General features: G+C 38.4%; 1 protein-coding gene across 1 annotated transcript in view; it reads left to right on the forward strand.

Moving 5' to 3' along the window:
• Positions 1–26,706, forward strand: part of DNAH7 (dynein axonemal heavy chain 7) — a 158,788-nt gene that overhangs the window by 51,965 nt on the left and 80,117 nt on the right. Inside the window, exons 21-33 of the mRNA XM_088135694.1 lie at positions 7,002–7,142; positions 9,136–9,348; positions 10,642–10,751; positions 11,321–11,489; positions 12,295–12,397; positions 12,496–12,623; positions 14,306–14,518; positions 15,903–16,001; positions 17,806–18,054; positions 18,930–19,079; positions 20,358–20,540; positions 22,661–22,837; positions 25,515–25,646. Of these exons, the coding sequence (XP_087991820.1) occupies positions 7,002–7,142; positions 9,136–9,348; positions 10,642–10,751; positions 11,321–11,489; positions 12,295–12,397; positions 12,496–12,623; positions 14,306–14,518; positions 15,903–16,001; positions 17,806–18,054; positions 18,930–19,079; positions 20,358–20,540; positions 22,661–22,837; positions 25,515–25,646 (2,067 nt within the window). The remainder of the gene's footprint in view (positions 1–7,001; positions 7,143–9,135; positions 9,349–10,641; positions 10,752–11,320; positions 11,490–12,294; positions 12,398–12,495; positions 12,624–14,305; positions 14,519–15,902; positions 16,002–17,805; positions 18,055–18,929; positions 19,080–20,357; positions 20,541–22,660; positions 22,838–25,514; positions 25,647–26,706) is intronic.

The raw sequence follows: 26,706 nt of genomic DNA on the forward strand, positions 1-26,706 counted from the left end.
AGCCTTTCATAGGTGCTAATGGAAATTTCCCTCCTAGGGCTAAAACTGCTTCAGTGGAGGTGGGATTTGGTCAGGATGGTAAGAGAGAAGAGTTGGGAGCTCTCTCCTCAGTCTACAGCTGTTCTCCTATTGGCTCCCACCCTTCCATTGCAGCATCGGTTTAGATCTCTAAAACTGTACAGTAATCATTTACATACAACAAATGTCCTGTCTGGGTTGGTCCTGTATGGGACATAATTTGAACTCAGTACTAAAAATTACCTGTGGGTCAGATAAAGTAATCTGCAGTGGTTTGCATGCTAATTTTAAGATCAACTACTTGTCAGGTTTCTATTCTGCCTAATGTTTTGCATTCCAGTTGTAAGATTTGTCGTAAATGTGTAAATATTCCTGTCATATCACTCTAAGAGATATGGAAACGTAGCAATGGTTGGCCATTCCAAAGCAGTGGAAAAATATTGCGTTCTATCAATATTGTAGGGAAATACAGTATATCAGTAGCAGTAGTTTTAGAATGAATATATAGTGGATATTTCAGCTCTAAAATTTCAATCTAAAACCCTCTTTACAATTAAGGTGGGATCTGTCTGCCTGTCTCCCATACACATTTGGGGTTTCTCTTACTCTTCTTACGAGGTTAAGAAATGTTTGCTTGTGGAAACATTTTTTTAGTTTTCAGGATTACAGGCACTTTTTGTAACCAATAAATATAAATTGTTAGACCCTTTAACTGCTGGATATTTGTCCTGTTGTGAACGGAATAAATAAGATGAACTTGGTGCTGCAAGAAATAGAATGCATGGAAGGGATTTAAGGATTCTGGAGGCTTAATGCATCATTGTTTCGTGTGCTTTGATTCATGTAAATTTTCATCCATGCCTAACCAAGGAATCTGGAATAAGAATTGTTTAGTAACAAAAGTGACCTAATGTCACATTTGGCTTTTTAAGAGAAATGTTTATTCCTGTGCTTTATTGGTAGCATATATCCATTCTGTATCCAATGGCTTAATGTTCCGTATTGCTCAGGAAGGCAGAAAACACCCGACACAGGTTCTTATTCTACCTGGCTCTGGCTCCTCGTTCTTTCTAGCCATTTCTAGACTTCACCCAGGATAGTGTTGTTTACTCTAACAACAACAACAATAGCAACATCTCCCTTCTCCTCTTCTCCCATTATAATTCTTGATTCTTTTGTTTTATTCCTTCTGCAGCTCCTTCTCCCTCTCACTATTAAAACATTTCCTATCTCTGTATGTTTTTTTTTCCTCCTTGCATGAACTCTGAGGAAAGCAAGTAGAAAGCAGTTCCTATTAATGTGCTGTGATGTGTTAAGACTCAAGGCTCCCTTTCTGCCCCCGCTGAAAAGCTGTTCTTTGGGGGCAAAAATCAAAGCAATGTCTCCACAAGCCCTGTGGATCATACTGAGAAAGCTGAAGACAGCTGCTGTGAAGGCTTTTTTAAAGGAAATATGATTATCCTTGAGGGCATCATTAGCACCTGCAGAGATCAGGCCTCAACAGGAATACAAAATTCAGACAGGCCAGTTGTTCATCGGTGTCCAAAGTGAGAGGGTCTGAAGAGGGGCACCAGAGTAATAGAGAGAACAAAATCCACAGTTGCACAAATGCAGCAGCAGCCAATTTCCCATCTGCAACCATTTCATGCCCAAATAGAATTAAAAATGATAATGGCTGCTGCTCTTCTTTTGGCAAATGCAGATTTTATTGATACTGCTGATGATGATAACTGCTACGATTCCTCTGTTGCTTCTGAGGGAGCAAATGCTGATAGCTTTATGGTTTCTAAAATTCTAGTCCTTTTCCAGTCCTTCTTTTCTCTCCTGCAGAAATAATCAATGGACCTTTTCAATCCAACACTCAGATTAAAGAGATTCTTGTTTTTTTGTTTTTGTTTTTAAGTTCAGAGCAGCTTAATCCCCAGTTCCCTCCAGAGCAAGAAAAAAATGGATTGGATTCCCTCTTCTGATGCTTCCAATTCTGATACTTCTCCTCTTCCCAAACCTAAAAAAAGACAAGGTCAAAGAACCTTATGTTTTCCATGCAACTCAGATGTCTTCAGAGTTCTAAACTCAGGATATGTCAGAGTTCAGAGATATAGAATCACCTGATATAGTCCCATTTTTAAAATATGTTAACAGAGTTCAAGCAAAAAAATAATAATAACAATAATCTCAACAGGGATCCATACTCTGACTTCTCATCCCAAACAGCCTATAGACTTTCTAAGCCAGCATGGTCTAAGAAAAAAAGACTTATCCTAAGTCATAAGATCACTGTGGTATCATTTAAACCTATTTTGCTCAAACCACCAGACCCAGTTGCCAGGAACTTTGATTTGGCAGATTGTTCAATGGGAAGAAGACTTACTTCTTTCCTTCCAGTCTAGTTATCCTCAAAACCAGATCAATTGATAATAAATATAATTTGTTCAGGATGCCATATAGCATTTACCAACCTGCCTCAACATTGCTATCTCCCATCCCCACTCTCATGGTTAGTGGTAAACCAGGAATTCATCAAACAAGCCATAGATCATCTAATTCAGATTCAGGCAATAGAATCATTCCTAGAATCGTTTTCAAGGATCTAACTCAAAGTTCTTTGTGGTTTTAAAAAAGGACAGGAATTGCAGGTTTACTTAGATTGAAATACTTCAATAGTTTGTGATGTACCAAGGATTAGGATAAAAACATTACAATCAATCAAGGAACCTCTGCACCCATCAGATCTGCCAGAAACCTATTTGCATGTACCAGCTGCTGTAGGATGTTGGTGGTTTTCATACCTCAAGATTATCAAATCAGATAGTTGTCCTTTATACTGGTCTCAGCTCCCAACATTTTTTCAAGGCAATGATGATGGTATTAGAGCATCTGAGATTACAAGGCATCTGTGTATACCCATGCTTGCATGTGCGTGCACACACACACATTCTTCCCAAGACAAAATCAGATCTTGACTTGCCATTAGACATGTGAGTTCCTAGAAAATTAGAAGAAAAGTTGATTTCATCTAATTCAGTTATTGAAGCCTTTAGGTGCATAAATAGATGCAAAACAAGGCCTCATCTCTCTGTTGTCAGAGATAATTCCAAAGATTCAGCCCCTAGTCTGGCTGTAAAGACGGGAAAAGTGAATGTTTCATGAACTGAGCACAGAATTTGGGCCTCATGGCTCGTGTGTGTGTGCATGTGTGTGTGTGTGTGTAAGCATCCTGTATGGGACCAGACTGTACTCTTGCCTTTGTAGCGATTCCTGCTTAATATCAACAGATGATTATTCAAAAGATCAGTTGCAGGATTTCCCTCTGCTCCCAAATCCCAGAAGAATGCAGTTTCAAACTGCTGCCTCAAACTAACTGTCCTCAAAACTAGTTTGGGCTCTGACCATCAGTCTTTTTCAGGGTTTTCAGAGATTCACAAGCAATCCAATTTTCCTACCAGTCATTCCAGATGTGGTCTCAGAAAGTCCAGTCTTATATCCAGCACCAACTTGGCTTCACTTGGCTGCCTTGTGTCTGAACAGGAGATTTATAGATCATGTGGCTGTCATAATTCTGCCACGTCAACAGTCCTTCCTTCCAGGAAGCAATCCACAAATCAGATGTATGAAATAATTGAATAAAGGTACACAGCTTTTGCTTCTGTAGAGCTAAACCAGACACATTTCTTTTTTACAGCATAGATTTGACATGGGCCTTAAACCTAAAGCTACACAGGCAAGCAATTGCATTGTCCTCAGTCCTGGCTGGAATGAAAAATTCTCTTCTTTGCAGAATCTTCGGAGGAACATCCCTGTTAAATCTTCCTACCATACATCACTTCCTACACGGAGCCTGTAGGTGGTTCTCAAAGCCATCATGAACTGCCATTTGTACCTTCCATTTAATTTCCCTGTGGATTATATCATTTAAAGTTATACTTTTGGTGGCTATTGCTTCTGCTTGGGGCATTGCCTGAGATCTTTGCTTTGTCGGTCAGAGATTTCCTATGTGCATTCCACAAGGAGACAGTGGTCTTATGACTAGCTCAATTTTTAATTCCCAAAGCAAACTTATCATTTTACAGGGAACAGGAAATCATTCTTCTTTCATTCTGTCCAAAAGCTTCTTATTCTCTAGAAAGAGTGTGGCACAAGCGGCATGTTTGTAGGACCTTTTACAATCTGTATGTGAAAGTAATTAAAATTGTGAATTCTCCTCTGCACAAGAGTGTTGGTTCTGCCCTAGCACTCTGGCTTAAAACTTATGAACATCAAAAGTGGTGGCTTATTCAGTGTGACCTCAACTTCAGCTTTTAGTCTAATGCTCTGTTTTTGGTCACTTGTAGGACAGCTACTTGGTCATCTTCCATTTCTATCAAGTATTAAAATATTGAATAGTGATATGTTTCTGTTAATGGAAGCAGAGTTTTACAGCAAATGGTTTCTTCTTGTTAAATCCATTTGGCTTTTAAAAAATGTGATCTTTGGGGCTCAGTTGGAACTCATGTCTGACCCATCTAATCTGTGATTGGCTTTGTTTGATACAACCCATTATGTATGCCTCGTTTATACAGAACTCTGAAACACTAGATATTTAACATAGTTGCTTACAATTTGGTTTAAAAGTGGCATTCACCCTTCCAACCTGGAAGTGTCTGGGGAAGGAAAACGTCTTTGTTATATTATTGGCCTTGTGCCATGATCTAAGGGAGACTTTTTGCTTACTTACATTTTGCCTTGATTATTTTCTGTATGGACACTTCCATAGATGTACTAATTGTAGCTGTGCCATGGAAAGTATTGGAAGCAGTGAGGTGCCAGACAGAATAAAGATCTGGAGTACATGTTTCCTGTCTTCCTAAACAAAAGGGAAAATTGACTCATATGTGGATGCCTCTTTTCATACCAGACAGGAAGTAGCCTAGACAGGAAATATCTGGTGTTCTTATCTTTAGCCAAAAAAAAAAAAAAAAAAATTAACTCAAGATAAACATAACAGGAAGTTTTATAAAATACACTTTCCTTTTCAAAGATAATACTTTCTGGATGTATAGATTTACTTATTAGATATTTATCTCACGTTTATTTTTGGTCAGTTCAAGACAGTGTTTATACAAGACAGTGTCAAGACAGTATGCATATCTCCCACCTGTTTTCTCCAGCATAACAGCCTTGTGAGATGGGTTGACTTGTCACCCAGTGAGCTTCAGTGGCCGAGGGTGAGCCACAGAGTCTCCCAGTTTCTAGCCCAGAACCTTAGCAACTACACCAAATTGGCTCTCTTGAGATGATATTAAAAGATGCAATACTGGTTGTGATAGCGAGGAAGAGGAGGAGGAGTTGTTGTTGTTGTTTTCTAAATATTCTTATAAAGCATGTTTTTAAATTAAAAAATAACCAAATTATTACATTAAGAAGGAGAGGAACCAAGGTGATATTGGAAGCTCTCATCTGAAATTTCTCACCAGTCATATTTATAAAAAAAAAGTCTTTAGATACCATCTCTGAAAATCATTTAAATTTTAGTTTATTCTGTTTATGATCCAAATTTCCAAACAGTTTTCAGAAAGAACACTTTGAAATTGATAAGTCATGTTTAATTTCCATCCCTTTGATCTCTGCTTATATTTATTAACTGTTCTGAAATCTGTAATCAAGGATTTTCTTCTTTTTAATTCATTTCAGCATCATATACAGTCTATCAGTTTTTCCCATGAAGTAGTAAACAAAAACTGTAATATAAAAGGGTTATATTGTAGTCATAGAAAGAACAATAAATTTTTGTGGGTTCTGTTGATAGCTTTTCATACCATGAATACAGTCTGATAAAAATGGTAAATGGACCTTTTTCTCTTTGAATCTGTTTTTTAATTTAAGTTCACTTCATTTACTATGTTGGCTAATCACATTCTTTTCTTTCTTCTTTTTTCCTATTGTAATTTCATATAGCACTTCATTCCATTCTTGGAATCTCATGATTTGTAGAATGAAAAGCCTCATTGAATATACTAATTTGAAACATATGTATTTTTATGCTTTTTGTGCCAGTCAAGGCTAGACCAAGCCTATAAACAATTCTTCTAGAATGTCTAGGTAAAATTGTTTTATTCCTTTCAAAGCCAAGGGAGTTAAATCTTTAAAATTCAGTTACTTAGAATTGATTTGTGGCTGTGAAACTTGGAACTACAAAATATTCAGATTTTTATCTGAATGAATAGTTGGTATTCTAGTGGAAGAAGCACCTTCAGTGTGATCATACTGGTTAAAAATTCATGGGGATATAGTTCAGCATACCTGGAGAGCACCAGATACCCTACAGTAAATGTTCAAATATATGAAGGGCTGAGCCACAGAACTTTTCTGTTCTGTTCAGTGTTCATGGAGAGCCATGCAACATGGATATGTACATGTTGAGTATATATGTGTGTGTGTGTGTTTGTGTATGTGTGTGTGTGTGTGTGTGTGCGCATATATATATGAGATAGATGTAGCAGTGCCAAGTGACAGCAACATCAGGAAGGAGTACGAAAAGTTGGAGAAATACCAGGGTCTGAAGGAAGAACTAGAGAGGATACGGAAAGTAAAGGCCAAAATGATCCCAGCGGTGGTAGGAGCACTCGGGGCTATGACTCCTAAGCTGGGAGGGAGGCTCCAGCAGATCCCAGGAACAACATCAGAGCTCTCTGTCCAGGAATAGCTAAGATATTGTGCAGAACCCTCAAACTCAGTAGAGGACCTGAGATTGAGGAAGACACATATTACCCATAAGGGTGAGAGGGGATCTCTCTCTCTCTCTCTCTCTCTCTCTCTCTCTCCCTCTCCCTCTCCCTCTCCCTCTCCCTCTCCCTCTCTCTGTAAAGTGGTGTCTGATGCTCACTGGAGCTGATGGAATAGTGGGCAGGGTCATGACAGGCAGAACCAAAAGATCATGACAGAAGACATTTGGAATCTGCTTTCTAATTCATATAGTAAGAGTCTTTCATATTTTGTATTTCTAGGTGATTGGTTCTGCAATAGATGCTTATCCAAAATCTGTCCGTATAAACTGGGTAAGGGAATGGCCTGGGCAGACAGTTCTTTGTGTATCCCAGACTTTTTGGACTATTGAAGTGCAAACAGCTATTCAAAATGGCCAGCAGGTAGGAATACTTCAACAACATGTGAACTGTTTAATAATTTCATCTTGTTTAAAAAATACAGATAACTAATTTGTACAATCTGTATAACTGGTAGTATGACAGTGTCTGAACCAGTTTGGGAGATAATACATAAGATAATTTGCAGAGTTTTTTCCAAATTTGTACCTTGATAAATGCAATAAAAAAGTTGAAAGTTAAAAATACTCCAAGGCAGTTAATAATACAACTACCATAGTCAGCTAATAGAACATAAATGTTTTCTTTACTGGTGATGCTTCCCCATGTATTGATGAATTTTCTTCCTCTTCCTCTTCCTCTTCCTCTTCCTCTTCCTCTTCCTCTTCCTCTTCCTCTTCCTCTTCCTCTTCTCTTCTCTTCTCTTCTCTTCTCTTCTCTTCTCTTCTCTTCTCTTCATCTGACATGAACAAAGGCTGCCATTTTGCAAATGGCATGTGCGATCATCTTCTAAAATGTAGTTATGTTAGTTATTTTCAGTAAAAGCAAAAAGTCTTGTGGCATCTAAAATTTATTGAATTTGTTATTGTATAATACTGTAAAATGATAAAATGTGGTTCAGTGGGTCCAATCTTTGAAAAATGCCTCATATCTGTTTGGATAATTTTGCCCCTGTTTTCTAATCATGTTTTTCTTTACTAAAAGAGAAATATTGGATTGTATCTAAACTAAGATAAAAAGGATTGTGGCCAGAATAAGTTAACTGTATTTAGTTAAAATTACTGTGACAAGTCAGTTGTAATCTAAGTCTCATTGGTTTCAGTCAGAACCAGGGTCAGCTTATTTGGTCTGAATTTAATCATCATAATTGTAATAAAGATTTGGGGTGCAAAGAGGTGTTTATGACCAAAAATAAGAATTGCATCAGGATAAAAGATCTCTCCATTTGTATTGTCAAGATAAGGATACTGGTACACATGGCTTCAGATATTCGTGGTACCCCCCCCCATCAGTGGATAATTTCACTGGCATTTTTTATTGCCAGGTCCTGGCTTCCTACTACTACAAAGGTGAGATCTGAAAACCCTGAGCTGTAGCAAGGGGAAGTCAGGATATGGTGCAGACAAATTCTTCTAGTGAAGTTGTCAACTAATCAGCAGAGGCTCATTTTACTTCCCATGCAGAGTTGAAGCTGTGTCTGATAGTGCCTTAAGAGCAGATGTTTGAAGAGCAGAAAAATCCCATTGCTTCTAAAGAATGTCATTTGGATGCTCTGTGTAGAGCTGACTAGCTTCAGAAGATGTGATTCTTGACATTGATGGCAAGACTTACTGCTTGTTTTCATTTACAGAGAGATCTAAACCTTGAGTAGTGTAAAATTATTTCATTAGTTTCAATGGAAGAGAAATTATGGATGGGAAAAAGCAACCAAAGAGAGTAAACAGAGTGATACAGATAAAACTGCCTTCCCTTCTGGCAGAAATCCTGTAGGGTGCTATGAATCTTGGAGCCTCTGATACAGATTTCTCTGAGAAAGGAAGTAGGATTGCCCTTCCTATGACAAATGCCTCAATTATCCCTTTGATTTCAGTGGGATAACAGCTTGGACTGTAAGTTATGTCACAGAAGGAGAACTCCTGCACCTGACTGATTATTTTGTTTCCCCTTGGCACCAAAAAATGTCTACTCTGGAAAATTTGGGGAATCCTGTGGAATAGTTCAAGTGATGGGGTGGGAAGGAAGTGAAGATGGATGGAAATCAACTACTACCACTTTCCTCCCTTCTGATAGCAGACACCTCCACAAAAGCCCTTTTATTGTAGAAGAACTCATCCAACTTATGTATGTATGTACTGTATGTATTTAAAGGAAAACAAACTCTGGTGGGCAATGTGCCAGTGAACAACTGCTTGTCAAGATGAAGGTTGTAGAAATACAGAAATCATTTCTGAAAGAAGCAGCAGTTAGTAGAGCTCTAGACATTGATGTTAATGTTTGGCAGCTAATTCACTGGCTCTGGTTTTTCCTTCCCTCTCAGGCCCTTGAGGATTACCTGACCCAGTGCAATGGGCAGATTGATGGCATTGTCACCTTGGTGCGAGGAAAGTTGTCAAAACAGAATCGAGTGACACTTGGAGCACTTGTGGTCCTGGATGTTCATGCTAGGGATGTGCTTGCATCTCTTGTAAGCAAGCATGTCAATGATAACAGTGACTTTGAATGGTTAAGTCAGCTGAGATACTACTGGCAGGTAAGGGATGTCTCTGTGAATCCTATTAGGAGGTAATTTCTGCACTCAGCTTTTCTATTTGGACTCAATTGCTGACATGGGGGAAAGATACACTAATAAGAGCCATTTTTTTGCTGATGACAAAAGGTTTTTCCCATCATCCTGTATGATGTGATGTAAGATAGCTAATAGCCATACATATACCATTTAAAATTAAAATGACTTTTTTATCATCACATTCCCTACAGACTTGCTGAATTTTCAGGAGACTTACAGATAAAACTTGTTCTGTCAAAGGCCATAGTTGAGTTTTCCTGAAATTCTTGGAGAAATTCTGATTTCAGTTTTTTTTAAGCAGTCATATATTTTTGAGCTAAGTGGCCTTAGTCTGACCTTTGTTAGAATCACACCATTGTGAACCTGTATTCATTATTTGGAATACAGTGTTAGTAGGAAGCTACCTCAAATAGGCCTTTTTCCAGTGCAAGATGCTTCAGAGGAGGTATCAGATATTTTCCAAAATGCTTGTTGATTTCTTTATTTTAAGATGGCTTGGTTGGCATTTTTTCTGTTAATTAAATATGACAGAGGGAAAGCAGTGAATAGTGCAAATGATCCATCATGTTAGATATGAAAGTGCCAAACACAGGGACTTCTAAAAGTATTAAATAACCATTTAATATTTCTAAAAGTGTTATATATATTTGGTAAGGGTCTTCAAAAATAGTTTGGACATACTGACATAGGACATACAGGATATAGTTCAGAATTAGTGAATCAGTAGAAGCAAGATGGTCAGCTCAGGTGTCGCCTTACCTGGGGAATGGCCTTCACATTGTGGTCTGCCAGCCTCCAACAGTGAAATTTTCTAGACTTCTTTTAGAAACCCATTTTCATCCCCAACAATTATCTTCCTCCAACAAATGTGTTCCAATAGATTGCTTTTATTCTGTTTTTTAATCCAGATTTTTACTCCATTTTTTATTTTAAAAGAGTTTTAAGGTTTATAAACTTGTTCAGGATGCTTTGAACTGAGAAGTGGTAGAAAAACCCCTTTCCTGCAAATGTACATTCATACCAGAATTGTGATTTGCCTGAGTGCAAATGGAAGCTACCTTCCAAATGCAAATAACTGCTTGAAAAGAGTGCTTTTCGTCAAAACCACAGTAGAGGAGGACAGAATTAATTATCCCTGCCTGCTGTTGCAATTTGTGTGTGTGTTAAATGAAAAGATCAATTTAGACTGCAAGCCTACTTATTTTTTCGTTGTATTTATCTTCAGTCTCTTTATATATATTTCATGTCTTCCCCTAGGAAGGACATCTGGAAACAAAGATGATAAATGCTGGCTTACGGTATGGATATGAATATCTTGGCAATACTCCAAGATTGGTTATTACTCCACTTACAGATAGATGCTACAGGTAACTCCCTTTGTAAGTTTAAAGAGTTAATATAATAGTGATAATATAATGGAGTCATTGTCTGAACATTGTCCCTATGAATTAGAAAATGGCTGCATGTTTTCATTATTTTTTTTCTTAAATATAATTATGGACATTCTGTATAGTAGCTATGTTCAGATTTTAATTTCGCAGGTATAAGAGTTAATATTGAAAAGGCAAATACAGAAATATATTTCTATTCCAGAAGAAGACACAGCTACTTTAATGGGCCACTGACAGGTCCTGCATTTGTGTTTCTGCACTTTCCAAAGCACCACTTCCCAAGGGGAACTGAAGCACTATACAACCCTAATACATAGCATTTCTTCCTCCAGTTTTTGCGACAACAAGAACAACAATAATTCTGTAGGATAGTTGGTCTGACAGATACGTACTCAGTGAACTTCCATAAAGATGGACTTGTACATCATGGGCAGATCCAAAGTTAGGAAGGTGGCAGCAGAAAGAACTATGGTGAATAATACATTAGTTGCAGGAAGATTTGTCATTGTTCTCCGTAGCAATTTTCTCTCTTTCCATCTTTTCAGAACTTTGTTTGGTGCTCTTCACCTTCATCTTGGTGGTGCCCCAGAAGGGCCTGCTGGAACTGGAAAAACTGAAACGACCAAGGATTTAGCAAAGGCTGTTGCCAAGCAATGTGTGGTTTTCAATTGTTCTGATGGACTGGATTATCTTGCTCTGGGGAAATTCTTCAAGGTGGGAATGAAAGGATATCACTGAAGATGTAATGCTGAGAATCAAATCATACAAGTCAAAGTGCTCCAATAAGAACTCAGGCAGTCTAGCTACACCTTGCTTTGCGCGGGGCAGTGTTCTAGAGAAGATGTGAGACACCTTTGTGCCCCCAAGGAGCACATGTGCTGCAGGGCGTTAGGCTAGGGGCACACATATATATTACGTACACTCATTTACTTGTATATGACCATAATCACAGGCCACAGACACACATATAGCAATCATTCATGCTCACAGATATGTACACAGACATGCACATGTATTCACTACAGGGTAGCTAGGTATGGAAAAGGTTTAGCATCATTTTCTGTCTCTCAGTGTTCCTACCCCAGGTCTTGTTTCTCTGCTTTTCGTAGCAATGAAGAAAAAGGCATATGCAAAAGAGTGGCAGAGAGGGGAAGAAGCCTCCTTCTCTTTCTTCCAGGCACCTGATCTTTTGTGAAAGTTCGTATGTGAAGCTCTGGTGCCCTCTCTTTGTCCTCTCAACCAACCCACTAACCTATCAACAATTGTCCTTGAGATTGTTGCTTCTTTGTAACCATAAGCATTAAAAGGATTAGTTCCCCACTCCACCCCTGGCACCCAGCTGTTGGCAGCTGGCCAACAGAGAATAATATGTGTAGTTCTAGGCTATGAGAAAGCAAGCAAGCAAGCAGCATTCTGAAGGCTAGATTGAATTACGGAGATATTTCTTGCTCCCCCAGCTGCTCATTGGTTTTCCAAGAAGTATTGGAATATTTTTCACCTTTGGTTTCTATCTTGTTAGGGTTTGCTTTCATGTGGAGCCTGGGCTTGCTTTGATGAATTTAACAGAATTGATTTGGAAGTACTGTCTGTCGTTGCCCAACAAATTCTTACTATCCAAAGAGGTAAAATATGTCTCGGCTAGATTTTAATCTCTGTGAGTTTTAAGATAAAATCTATTTTCGCCAGATTTAAAGCACTGTTTCTTTCTCTTGATTCCCAGGCATCAATACTGGCTCTGACATTCTGGTATTTGAAGGGACTGAACTCAGACTTAACCCAACATGTGCTGTCTTCATTACGATGAATCCTGGCTATGCTGGGCGCTCTGAACTTCCAGACAATCTTAAGGTATTGTGACTGCATTTACCAAGGGATAACTCATGGAACTCAATGGAAGAATACATAGGATTATAGAAGAGGAATATTTCTTGTCATTAAAAAAAATCCTTTCTAAAAATTAATGCATAACATTGAGAATAAACCATGATGAAAGCAAACTTTATGAAATACATTAGGAGTAACCATATTAAATTAATTTGATTTAAGCTTAATTAAACTGCATTTAGTAGCAGTCCTGGTACCTGCCCTCTTATGTCTTGGAGTGTGCTATCAGCATGTCATTCAAACAGCAAGTAAGGCCCTCAGCTCAGGAAAAAGTTGAACATCTCCTCTTACGGACATTCACTGATCCATAAGAGGTCTTCTTTCATTGGTGTAAAAGTATATACTTAGTGCTTTAGTTAAAACCTTGGGCCTATCTTTAATTTATTAATTAACATTGATATATGTCACTTATGTTTTGGTGTTGTCTGGATTTTTGCTTATTTCCCTTATAGAATTTTTATTTATTTTTTTCCTGTGTTTTGTTTTATACATTGTGAGCCATCCATTGGTCTGGAGTCAGGTGGCAAGAAAATCAAATCAAATCAATCAAATTTATTTATAAATCAAATTGATAGGCGACCTACCTCGTAATATCTCTTTATTTACCAGATTTATATCCACCTTTATTTTGAGCCATTCAAGGTGGCACACATAATGTTCCATCCTCCTAATTTACCCACAAAAACACCCCTGTGAGGTGGGTTGGGTTGAGAGAAAGTCACCCAGGTGGCCTCTGTAGGGGACTAGAACATGTGATCTCCAAGATTCCACTCCAGCATTTTAACCACTACACCAAACTGGCTCTCCATAAAGAATTCCCATTCTTAAATGTTAGAAGCCTTGAGAATACTTCCATATAATATGTGAGTTAAATTTTTGTTAGGGCTGTGCAGACTTTGCAAATGATGTGGAAGAAGTGCTTGGGGCAGCACAGTATCTGTTTTCTATTTGCTAAAGCAGCCAGGCTGCTTTAATGAGTTAACTCATTATGTGCCATCAAGTTGATGGTAACTCTTGGAGACCACGTAGTTAGATTTTCTCCATGAAGATCTGTCCCCTACCTGGTCCATCAGGTCTTCCAATGGTGTACCTGCTCTACCTGAGCCAATCCACCTTGTTGCTAGTTATCCTCTTCTTCTATTTCCTTCCATCTTTTCAGGATTATAGACTTCTCCAGAAAGCTAGGTCTTTGCTTAATGTGTCCAAAGTAGGATAATTTGAGCCTGGTCATCTGTGCCTCGAGTGAGAACTCTGAGTTGATTTTGATGATTAGAATTATGCAATCCTAAAAGCAGCTGCATCTTTTTTATAGGCTTGTGTGGATAGAGTAACAAAGAGGTACCCTGCTCATAAATCAGGCTTCTCCTAAATCAGTTTTGAAGCATGCAGAGTCCAGTCTTTTATTCCTTTTTTGTGTATGTATTGTTAGCATACAAAGAGGGGAGGTAGGAGAAAACTTGCTGCCTGAGAAAACTTATGCGTATACATCATTGTATGATATTCATTGCTTTTCCTACTCCAGGGAGCCATTTGTCATCCTGATAATGAAATTTAGTTTCACATCACTGTTTGAGAAGCTATTAAGAGGCTATAAACACCACTATTCAGACTGTGCAGTTACCTGTCTATTAATGTGTGTTTAATAGGCTTTGTTTCGGACTGTTGCTATGATGGTACCTGATTATGCCATGATTGCTGAAATTGTCCTGTATTCTTGTGGATTTGTGACTGCACGGCCACTCTCTGTGAAAATTGTAGCTACCTATCGCCTGTGTTCAGAGCAGTTGTCTTCGCAGCACCACTACGATTATGGGATGAGAGCAGTAAAATCAGTGCTCACGGCAGCTGGTAACCTGAAGGTAGCATTAGATGTCCTTTCTCTGTGATCTCCTTAGAATTCTACTTTTTGGTATTTTGTTAGAAATAAATCTTTGTTTCTCATTTGAGTTACACTGAATGAAATATAGTTTCTTTCATGGACTTATCCTACAGTTCCAAGAAAGAAAGCATTTTACATTTGAGTATGCACAATTGGCATTGCAAAAAGACACTAAATTATAATTTTTAAACAGTGGCCAGCTTCTAAAACCTTTGTCAGCTTAATAAACCTTGAAGCTGGGAATATACATCCAGGCCAAGCACTCCTCTTTCCCTTGCTTTCCCTTGCTCATAAACTTTGGCACATGAATAATGTTCAGTTTAGAAGTTTTTTTTAAAATCAAACTAGAATCATCATCATCATCATCATCATCATCATCATCATCATCATCATCTTTGGGAAGGGCTCGATAAGTGGATAAAAATGCCAAATCCAGTCTTGTTTAGACTGGCTGACTGCGCGACCAATAATAATAATACTACCTAGAATCTGATCTTGAGTATTTCTGTCCAAAGTTCTCCTAAATGTGGCCAGTGACTAAATGTTCATTTATAATAACAAAATGTTGATTGTGTGCCATAAAGGACCACCATAATGGTCCTACAGGTTGTTTTCTTTTACACTGAAAACACGCAAAGCAAGCTAGATCCAGCCTCAATTATTTCTGGAAGTATCTCGTCAGCTTTTCTGGCTATCATATTTAATAAAACTCTTTCAGTATACTGAAAGAGAAATGAACAAAATTGTCTTAGAACAGTTGATGTTTTAATACAGTAACATAAAGATGCATAGTTACCATGTCTCCTGTATACAAAAGTTTAGTCATAATATACTGAGCATCTGTATGCTCAAGGACTTTGGGGTTTACTGCCATGGCAACTGCATACCTCCTCTACATGCATGAAACTTCCAGGAAAGCTTCTCATTTGTGGGGGGAGAAGAACATCTTACATGATAAAATCCATTTATGTCTCATGGAAGAACTTTGGCTAGATATGCGGTCAGTCTGACAACCTTTGCAGATTGCATGTCCAGTGTTGAATGCTCTGATCATGTCTGGCAGTATGTTGGGTTAGCCATCTTTTGACCCAATTTAATCATACACTTGCATGCCAAACAATCAGAGATTCATAGAGTTTCAAGCCACAAGTCATATTAATGATATATTGTCACTAGAAGCTTAAAAACAAATCTCATCTAACAACTTAATAGCATCTGATGTTATGATATAAAGATGCCTTAAAAATTGCCATCACATCTATTTTGTCACTGGTCATTGTAAAAGCATATCTACGATTGAGGGTGGTGGTAGTTTGAATTAAGATAAAGTGATTACTCTGAAATCAATGCCATGTTTTATATAGCTGAAATATCCAGAAGAAAATGAAGAGATTTTGCTGCTTAGATCCATTATAGATGTCAATTTGCCTAAGTTCTTATCCCACGATCTCCCACTTTTTGAGGTGAGGAATCTTTTTAATCTAACGTGAATTCAAGTTTTAAATGATACAGACAAGTATATACTCAGATTTCCTTTATAAGTGCAAAGTTATTGCTCTTGTTGGGCTATAGATTAATTTATAAGTACTGGAGAATTAGTAGGTATGTAAAACAATGTTTATATTGGGATATAAAAGTTGACAGAGCGGTAGATACATTGGGAAGAAGATATACTCATCAACCTGAGAAAGTTAGAAGTTCTACTGAATACAGAAAACAAGCAGTAGACAAAATAAGCAAAAGGCAATCCGGTCTGGGATCACAGAGGCCGGGTCATAGGACTGAAAGGAGATAACACAGTTACACATGATAAGCCTGTCTGAAGTCAAACTCTAAGAGTTTGCAAGTGGTGAAACCAACAGTCGATACCATTGAAACTATTTCTGTTAGCTTTTCTTAATGTGATATTGAAGCCTGCCCTTGTTCTAGGGAGCTTGATTGAGGTCCCTTCTTTTCCAAAAGGTTCAGGAATGTCTTAATTTTTTTTTAAACAGCCTTTGATTTTAACACATAGCAGAGGTGTATTGGTGCCTCCACATAAGAGCAGTTAACCAGCTTCAAAGTGGGCAACTGAGAGTCAGAGGGCTTTCCCCAGACAATTTGCCAGTCCGTTGGTTTTTCATCATCTTCCTCTGAATCTGAGAAATCTGTAACAGAACAGTGTTACGTTCTAATATTTTCATTAGTTTTCCTAGTGTACCAACTTTAGAAACCACTTGAAAAGTAAGGACAAGTAGCAATATGTAGCTATTTTGTGTCTCCTGTAAAAAGAATATAGTAGGAAGTATTTTGTAAGGTCTGTTTTCTGTATTTCCAAATCTTTGGGAAAAAATAAACCAAAAAGGCCTTGGGGAAAACCCTCCCCCCACCCGTTTTCCTTACTTTTTTTTTTCTCTTTACCCTCATGATACAAACTCCTGTTCCTTTCTCCTCTGCATCTCCTACTTCTTACATATTCTGCCACTCTTGCCAGTGATACAGAATTTGCCACATTGATAGCGATGAGTGGTAAAATGCTCATCAAACGTATCCTATATCTATATTTCTTCAGTTTGTATTTGTTAAAAACCTTAGTGTGAAGAGGAGATGGGAGATGTTCAGTCCTCTGCCCCCAGCCTCTGGGTATCTGATGTCAATCTGAAATCACATTGTAGTGCAATGCCTGAAATAGGCTGAACAACATTAAACAAAGGACAAAACCTAAATTCCCACCAGAAATGCTGGCCCATCCATGTGTACGGCATGATTTCATTCCCTGGCTTACTTGCTGTAGCCTGTATTCTCCTCAAAAATATTGAGTGGCCCTTGACTACCAAAAGATGACCCCCCATGCTAATCCATAACCATGCTTTGTTGTGTAAACTATAATTGATCTGGTTCCCTGAATCACAAATCATGTTTTACAAATTGCAATAGCTGAAACTACGCACCATGCTAAGTCAATAAGGAACCATGTTGTATCTGTTATATGAACTAGGCCCCAATAAAATGGCACATTGCACCAGTGCTGGCTGAGAATTCTGGGGGATATTGTTTCAAAGAGAACCTATATTGCTTGGGTTAGGCAGTGTTGTCCAAACTTGGCCACTTTAAGATGAGTGGACTTCAACTCCCAGAATTTCCCAGTCCACTCATCTTAAAGTGGCCAAGTTTGGACAACACTGGGGTTAGGGAAGATTTCTTTATAGCAGTGGGACTATACAACTGGTCTGAAAGGGTATTTTTGACATCTTTAAAAACATTCCCTTATTGTTCATGCTTTGGCAGGGAATCACTTCAGATTTGTTTCCTGGTGTGAAGTTGCCGAAGCCAGATTATAATGACATCCTGGAAGCGATCAAGACGAACTGTGATGAAATGGACTTACAAATGACTAAATTCTTTTCAGAGAAAATCCTACAGATATTTGAAATGATGATAGTGCGCCACGGCTTTATGATAGTTGGAGAACCCTTTGGTGGAAAAACCTCTGCCTATCGTGTTTTGGCAGCTGCATTGGGTGACCTATGTGAAAAAGTAAATCCATTTGCTATTGCGAAAGATCATGTCCTGAAAAGCAAAAGTTACACTTCTGTTAAAAATACTAAGAAGCACAATCTGTCACATGCGCAGGTTAAGCTCAATGGGACTTAACTGCCTGAAAATGATGTTTTCGATTGCAATCTCGAGATATGTTTGAATTTTGAACATTAAATGTTTCAATGCACCTGAAACTTTAATGTAGTGATTGTAACCTTACAAGAACAGAATTGGTATTGCTCTGCAAGCAGGTGTTTAATGGATGAGTTCTGATCATTTCCTTGTCTGTTTATTAAAAAGTACAGATGGACTGTGTACACCCCTCTCCCCCCACAGAGCAATTGTCTCCCCCGGTCCCTGAGACAAGCTGTAACAGCTTTTCTTACTGTTAATAGGACATGTCTTCGGTGGTATTTATAGCAATTTCTTCTCCTCTCCTCTTCATTCTGACCTTTTCTAGCTTGAGATTATTAGTCTTGGCTACAAGCATCCTTCTGCTGACTATATTCACCTGAGCAATTATAGGTGTCAAAAAAGCAATTATTGACAAAAAAAGCCATGAAAGTCAAATCCTCTGATCCATAAGCTTGGTCCAAACTTTGAACCTCCACCACATGATACCTTTTGTGCCTGCCCTAACCCCTTGAAGAATATCTGTGGCAGATGGAAGGGTTCTCCTCCTTTGGAAAGCATCCTGTTGTCAGGAAGTGCCCGAGACCTGCTATCCTTTTTAGAGTGTGATGCTGACTGCATTTTCTCTTCTCTTGTTGCTAATGATCAAACCAAGGAGACAGTAATTTGCGTATAGTGATTCAGTTGATGATATAAGTGTGATATCTATGTATGACATGTAGTTTATTTTGTGTGTTCAGGGGCTCATGGAGGAAAATAAGGTTCAGATCACTGTTATCAATCCCAAAGCTATAACCATGGGGCAGTTATATGGACAGTTTGATCCAGTCTCCCATGAATGGTCTGATGGTATTCTCGCTGTCAGTTTTCGAGCATTTGCTTCTTCATCTGTAAGTAAATCCTCAAAATTAAATGTTTTCAGGTTCATCATATGAAAAAAGAAAAATCATGCCAAGATGAAAAAAAAAACCTGAATCATTGTCTTTATCTTAACCAAACGTTCTATCATTTCCTCTTTAACTATCATATTTTAAGGAAGGATGGCTAAAGAAATCTTGATTGATAAGTAATTTGCACTCTAACTGGTAGTTGTGAATATGTAGTACATTCTTTATTTCTATATTTTCTCATGTGCCCTGCAAAAAGGAGGAGAGGGAATAGCCACTCCAAGAAGGGTTAATCCACTGGACTGATCCTTCCTCCCTTCCTGTCTATCTGCTGTATTCTCAACATATTTCCAGGGATTTACCTTATAAAAAAGAATAAAGCATAACGAATACAATAAAGCATCTATGGTAGAAATAATCAATACAATTAATCAATTGAAATGATACTTTATTAAGTACAGGTAGTTGTCGCTTATTGACGGCAACAGCGACTGCCGGGGTTGCTGTCGCTAAGTGATGTCATAAAGCATGAAGTCACATGACCATGCCGCTTAGCAACCTCAATCCCAGCAGTCCTGTTGCCATCGTTAAGTGAGAATTGTGAGTTGTTAAGCGAGATCCTCATGTGACTGTGACTTGCAACTTCCTACAAGCAAGGTCAATGGGGAAGCTGGCAGGAAGTCGCAAGTCGCAGTCATGACAAGCCTTTCTTTCTTAGGTGGTTTACAAGCAGGCCAGGGAGTGAGGGCTACAGGTGGGTGGGTGGGTGGGTGGGTGGGCGCAAGTCTGGGTGGATGGGTGGGTGCTATGGGCAGGCATGAGTGTGGGTTGGGAGGTGCTATGAGCAGGTGTGAGTGTGGGTGGGTGCTATGGGTGAGCATGAGTGTGGGTGGACAGTATGGAGTACGAGATGCCCATGCTGCATGGGGGCTCCTTGGGAGAAAAAGTGACAGCAACGAGAGTGACTTTCAGGAGCGACTTGTGACCTCCTGCCGATTTCCCTATTGACTTTGCTTGTGGGCAGCTGGCAGGGAAGGTCGCAAATGGCAATCACATGACCATGAGATGCTGCAACCATCGTAAGTGTGAGCCGGTTGCCCAGCGCCCGAATTGTGATCATGTGACTGCAGGGACACTGTGACAGTCACAACTATGAGGACCAGTCATAAATCCCCTTTGTTCAGTGCTGTTGTAACTTCAAACGGTTGCCAAACAAGTGGTTGCTAAGTGAGGATTACTTGTAAAGTAATATCAAAATATTTTATTTTATTTTCAACCCAGACACCAGATAGGAAATGGCTTATTTTTGATGGACCAGTGGATGCTGTATGGATTGAGAATATGAATACCGTGCTAGACGATAACAAGAAACTCTGTTTGATGAGTGGTGAGATCATCCAGATGTCACAGCAAATGAGCCTTATTTTTGAACCAATGGATTTAGAAGTTGCTTCTCCTGCTACTGTAAGCTTGCAAACTGATTTTTAACAAATGGTCTCTTGCCATACTGAATGGTTATCAGTCATCTTGGAAAAAAGAAACTGAATTAGACTTCAAGAATTATGGTTTATCAATCCAATATTTGATTTCATTCAGGTGTGAGGGAACTAATCTGGAACTGAAACAACATGTCCTTGATTTTGATCTTCAGAATAATTGAAGTTGCCCCATCACTATAATGGGAACAAGGCTGAAGATCTTTTATTCTGTTTAACTAACATTTGTGTTTTATGCAATGGAGAGCTGTCTTCATGGCAAGTTTTAATATTTTGCCTTCTGTGTTGTTGGGATGAGACATTTTAACACCCTAAGCTTGGGACTGAATTTGCCCCTGCCAGTTGGGAGACATTGAATCTGTCACGCATGTTCTATTGGACTGTTCTTTTATATGAGTTGGTGCTTACATTTAATAATTCCCATCATATTTGAATTGCTGTTGCAGGTCAGATGAAGAAAAAATGCTGCAGGTAATTCTTGACTTACAACCATTCATTCAGCAACGGTTCAAAGTTATGATGGTGCTGAACGAATGGTGGTTATGACTGGTTCTTGGAATTCTGGCTGTCCCAGCACTCCTGCAGTCATGTGATCACAATCTGGGTGCTTGGCAACTGGCTTGCACTTACGACTTGTTGCAACACCCCACGATCATGTTTGTCATTTGTGAACTTCCCTGCTGGCTTCCCCAGAAAGTCAATGGGGAAGCCAGCAGGGAAGGTTGCAAGTTGCTGGGGTAAATCTCCCTCACCTACACACTCTCCGCCAGCCGCTCTGCAGTCACACTGCACTGGCACTCACACATCCCCATGCACTTTTCTGACCCTTGCTGCATCTCCCTTGCACTCTTGTGCACCCCTTCACACCCTCATGCACCCTCCCCGACCCTCGCTGTGCCTCCTTCACACTCTTGTGCACCCCCAACCCTTGGCATGCCTTCCTCGCACCCTCGCCCACTCTCCCCAACCCTTGCTGCATCTCCCTTGTACCCTTACGCACCCTCACACCCTCCCTGACCCTTGCCGTGCCTCCCTTGCACCCGTCACAGGCCTTCTCATCCCTCTTCCACCTGGCAGCAGCAGTTACCTCGCCTAACGACCGTGGGATCCATTTAACGACAGCAACTGGGACTGCAGGGATTGCCATTGCTAAGTGATATAATCGCTCTTTACGACCACATTGCTTAGTGGTGAAAATTGTGGTCCCAGTTGCTGTCGTAAGTTGGGGACTACCTGTATTCTTTTTGGTGGACTGCTAGAAGAGTAACCAAATCCTGTACTATTCCTATCTCTATCTGGGGAATTACAGTTTAGGCTTTCCAATTGTTCCAATTACACATGTATTTTTCCTGTATAACAGAAAAGACTAATTAGTCTAACATACCCTTGGGAATTTAATTTTCTTGTTGGTTTTAGTTTTACTTTGGTATATGTATTCATTTTTAAATATGTGTATTGTTTTTTATCATAGTTGGTCTAATTTATCAAGCTTACTACTCCTACTCCTACTATTTTTATCCTTTTATGTAATTGTTTTTTCCAGTTCCCTGTTTTTCTCACTTGAATTCCTACTTTGTTTGATTCTTAAAATGAACAGAGTCTATTGCAATGCTGTTCACAATCTTTGACTTTCATTTAGTCTGTTATCTGATTAAAAAGTAGATACATGTCCTGCTTGATTTTGTGTAATAGCTAAGCTAACCTTTCTTCATTGGCTGCTATTTATTGTACTCTTGTCTTTGTTTTTCAATACAAAAGAAAGAAAATAAGCTACATTGGAAAAAACCTGATCGTTTCAGCATATAAGGATGACATCCCTTATATACTTGGCTAAAATCCTTTTGTCCAGATATGACCTAGAAGAGCTAAGACTGCTTTCAGACATTACAAAAACATAAGCATTCAGTGCTGGAAACTATGTTCACATGGCTGTCCCCTATGCCTTTCCTTAAACTGCTGTGGATAGTCAGTTGAGCTAAATTATTTTTGAATCCTGATTTTAAAAGTATAGCATTTAAAAGCTGTTTCCAGCACCCAATAAAACACCTAGAAGTCTTTATTATATGAACATGTTTTCTCTTCCTTTAGGTGTCTAGGTGTGGAATGGTCTACATGGAGCCTCATATGCTAGGCTGGAAACCATTGATGTTGTCTTGGTTACATCTAATGCCACCTACAGTCACCACTTTGCATAAAGAATTTATAACAAGCTTATTTGATAGAATCGTCCCACTTTCCGTTGAGTTTGTTAGAAAATGTACAAAGGTATGGAAAAGTGGGATTTATTTACTTTTAAAAATATTATTAGTAATACATAAAAATCCTGTTTACAAACGCATGAAGATGGAGACATGAATGGTATATTCATTCCTATTAATACTGATTCTGTAGCAAAAATATTTGTGTGTGTGCATATGTGTGTATGTGTGTTTTTAGGACATAAAAGTGTGAGTTCATTTTGTTTGTTTGTTTATTTAAATAAAATAAATAAATAAATAAATAAATAAATAAATAAATAAATAAATGTTTTTGCTTCAGTATGGAACTCCAGGCAGGATCCATGGGGAATTCTGAGGTGGTCTCTCATTTGGAATCTGTTTACCTTCAGTATAGTAGGTGCTTTACTCAAATTGGTATGAGAAGTTCTCTTTTCCTGAAAATGTGGATATTGAGGTGTTTGTTCAAAGGATTTTAGCTATTTATGTGCTACATTTTAAAATATATTTGTGGCAATTTAGCTATGAAAGGAAATGGAGTCAAGATTTCTGCATGTGTTCTACAATGATACAACTTAGTCCCTATTCTACAGTTGGATTTGGTGACTGTTATTTCAAGGGTACCACATTGATTGCTAATTTTGTTCTTCCCATACCTGTTATTACGAGCCTTATTTCTAACTTAAAGTTCTAAGCAAAGAGTCTCTAGAAACAAATGTTTTGTTATTTTGCTCTCTGTGGCCACATGGTTAAAGCTGCACCATTATCCAGAGCAAAAACAATGTTGCCCCTAAATCAATAATAGAAGCTGAGGAATGTTGTTCAATTTAAGTTGAACATAGCGATCCCAATATACAAAAAAGGTGATCATAGCCACCCAGAGAACTAATGACCAATTAGTCTAACTAATATTACAGCTAAAATTTATGCAAAACATCTAGCCAATAAATTAGAGGACTGGGTCATTAATAACAGTATCCTTGCAGAGGAATGGGCAGGGTTCAAAGGGTTATTCAACAATTGATCATGGTTTGTATTGGATCATCTGATAAATAAGTATGTAAAACATGCCCATAGTACGTTGCCTTTGTGGATTTTCATGCAGCTTTTGATTCCTTTGATAGAAACAAACTATGGATTAAACTAGATCAGTTGAATTTGGATAGAAGGTTATTAATTCTGATCATGGTTTTATATACAAATACTCAAATTCAGGTTAGGTTCACCCCAGTAGGGCATCTGACAGATAATATCAAGACCTTTAAAGGAGTAAAACAAGGATGTGTGCCTGCACCATTATTATTTAATCTGTTTATTAATATTATTGTTCCAGCCCTGAGTGGAGCAAATTTTTTTCCAGTAAAGGCGGGAAATAGGAACTTGTCCGTATTGCAGATGATTTATTGCTTACATCCCCTTCTCAGATAGGTTTACGCAGACAGTTGAGAGCTTTGGATAGCTATTGCTCCTTAAATTGTCTAACTGTGGATGCGGAAAAATCAAAGGTGGGGGTATCTGGAGAGACAAGGAAAAGACACAAATGGAGAATTGGGGAATATAGTATAGAGCAAGTTCTCTCCTACAGATGCTTGGGCATCCTTTTTAATGCTTCAGGCAGTTGGCATTCTGACTATCAGTCCCCAAAAATAAAAACTGAGAAAGCTTTGGTAGGAATAACAATAAAGTTTTGGCTTACAAGTGGTGGTAGACAAATTCCTCCAGTACTAACTCTTTTAAAAACCTAGTTAGTTCCGTAGAGTTATGGGGAATTTCTACCCCTTATGATATGGAATTCTTTCAAAACAAGCTTCTTAGAACAGTTTCAGGTGTATCCAGTGGTACTCCTATCCCCTTTCTCTATGCAGAAACTGGCACATGCCCAATTAAAGCTAGAATAATTGTAAGGGCATTTAATTATTGGGCTAGACTCCTTGAACTACCTGATCCCTGACTTGTTAAGCAGTGCCTCCTGGAGCAAATGCATTTTTCCACTCCTTCTCACACCAGTTGGTTTACTTTTTTATCCAATCGTATGCATAACTTTGGTTTTTCCCCAGAATTCTTTCTGAACTCAAATAATGCCAATAATAGCCTATTTAAAAAACAGGATGTCTTTGCCCAAAGAAATTTGTTTATCACAAAATAAAATTGCCCCTTGGTTTGCACTCAATGAAACCAAAATCGAATGCGAACGTTATCTGAGGTGTATTATAGCGCCATCCCTCTGGGAGGCTCTTACAAGATTACAGTTCCAGCAAATAGCATCGGCAACTAGAGAGGGCTGATTTCACAAAATCCCATATAATTTGTGATTCTGCCCTTGTTACAAGGAAAGTATAGAAGATTTTCCCCATTATTTATTGTATTGCCCTATTTATGCTTCAGCACATGGAAAATTTCTGAAGTGCCTTTTGATAAGAAATTCATTTTGGCCTGATTCATTTAAAATTGAATATCTAATGAATTTAGACAAGGAGACTCTGCTATGGAAATTAGCAAGCTTTGCACGGGCTGCTGCTAAACAGAGAGAATGTTTTATCAAATGTTCCTAATGTTTTCTAACATTTTACTGGTTGTAATAACAATGTTTTAATGTTTTTACTGATTTTTGTATATTTTAATGAATTTTATTAAAGTATGGCCACTTTTGTGCAGGTTTTACCTTATTTGTTACGACCTGTGGTTGAATTGTTGTTCAATTTAAGTTATGTTCTTTGTTTTTCTAGGAACTTTCTCCAACATCAGACACAAACTTGGTTCGATCTTTAATGAATCTCATGGACTGCATGATGGATGAGTTTCACAATGAAGCAAAACTTAAAACTGTTACTGACCGTGAAATATTTTCATGGCTTGAGGTGGGCAGGATCTTTTAGATACAGTGAATAGTTTTGAATGAAGTTCTCTGAACTTTTCAGAGTGAAAGAGCTAAGAGGCCAGAATAAGCATATCTATGATTTTTAAAACCATTTTCTTTTTGTGTCATTGTGAAATTAAAGTCTTGGTTCATGTGGTAACTAAACCAGATACAGTATAATAAATGGAAAATGTAACCTGTTGATAGGTTTATAATAAAAACTAAAATATGAATATAAGAACAGAAAAATAATTCTGGATCATACCAAGATTCACCTGGGCCCACATTTAGCTTCCCACCATCGTTGCCACCCAGTTGCCTCTGGAGTGTTCCCAAGCAGGAGATGGAGATACAGGTAGTCCTCATTTACTGACCACAACTAGGACTGGCAACTCTGGTGTTAAGTGACGTGGTTGTAAAGTGAAACATCACATGACTGCACCCAACTTACAACACAGTTTCTGATGCAGTAGTTAAGTGAATCACTGTGTTTATTAAGCGTGACATCACGTGACTGTGATTTGCTACTTTCTGCTGGCTTTGTCATTGATTTTGCTTGTCGGGAGCTGTCTGTGAAGGTTTCAAATGGCAATCACATGAACACTGTGAACATTGTAAATGCATGCCAGTTGCCAAGCACCCAAATCACAGCTATGGCTGCAACTTCAAGGACCAATCGTAAGTCTGGTTTTTCAGCACTGTCATAAGTTTGAACGGTTGCTGAATGAGTGGTCAGTAAGCAAGGACTATCTGTACACATTTTTTCCATTGCAAATAGTGTTTAGAGATGTGCTTTCTCCACCCTGGAAATGACACTGAGACTTAAAAACTGATACCTGTTGATAGCCCTATCTCTGAATTTATCCAATCCCTTTTTAAAACCATCTAGGTTAGTGGACATCACATCTTGCGGTAATGAATTCTACAGGTTAATTATGTGATGGATGAAGATGTACTTTCTTTTTTCTGTCTAATTCTCCTTTCAGTTAGCTTTATTTGATGCTGCTGGTTGTAGTGTTTTAAGACAGAGGCAAACTTCCCTCTGTACATTTTCTCCATGC

Source organism: Python bivittatus, unplaced genomic scaffold (genome assembly GCF_059951505.1).
Source record: "Python bivittatus isolate LINGU-HERP-01145 unplaced genomic scaffold, Pbiv_v1 ctg000200_np1212, whole genome shotgun sequence".
Lineage (NCBI taxonomy): Eukaryota > Metazoa > Chordata > Lepidosauria > Squamata > Pythonidae > Python > Python bivittatus.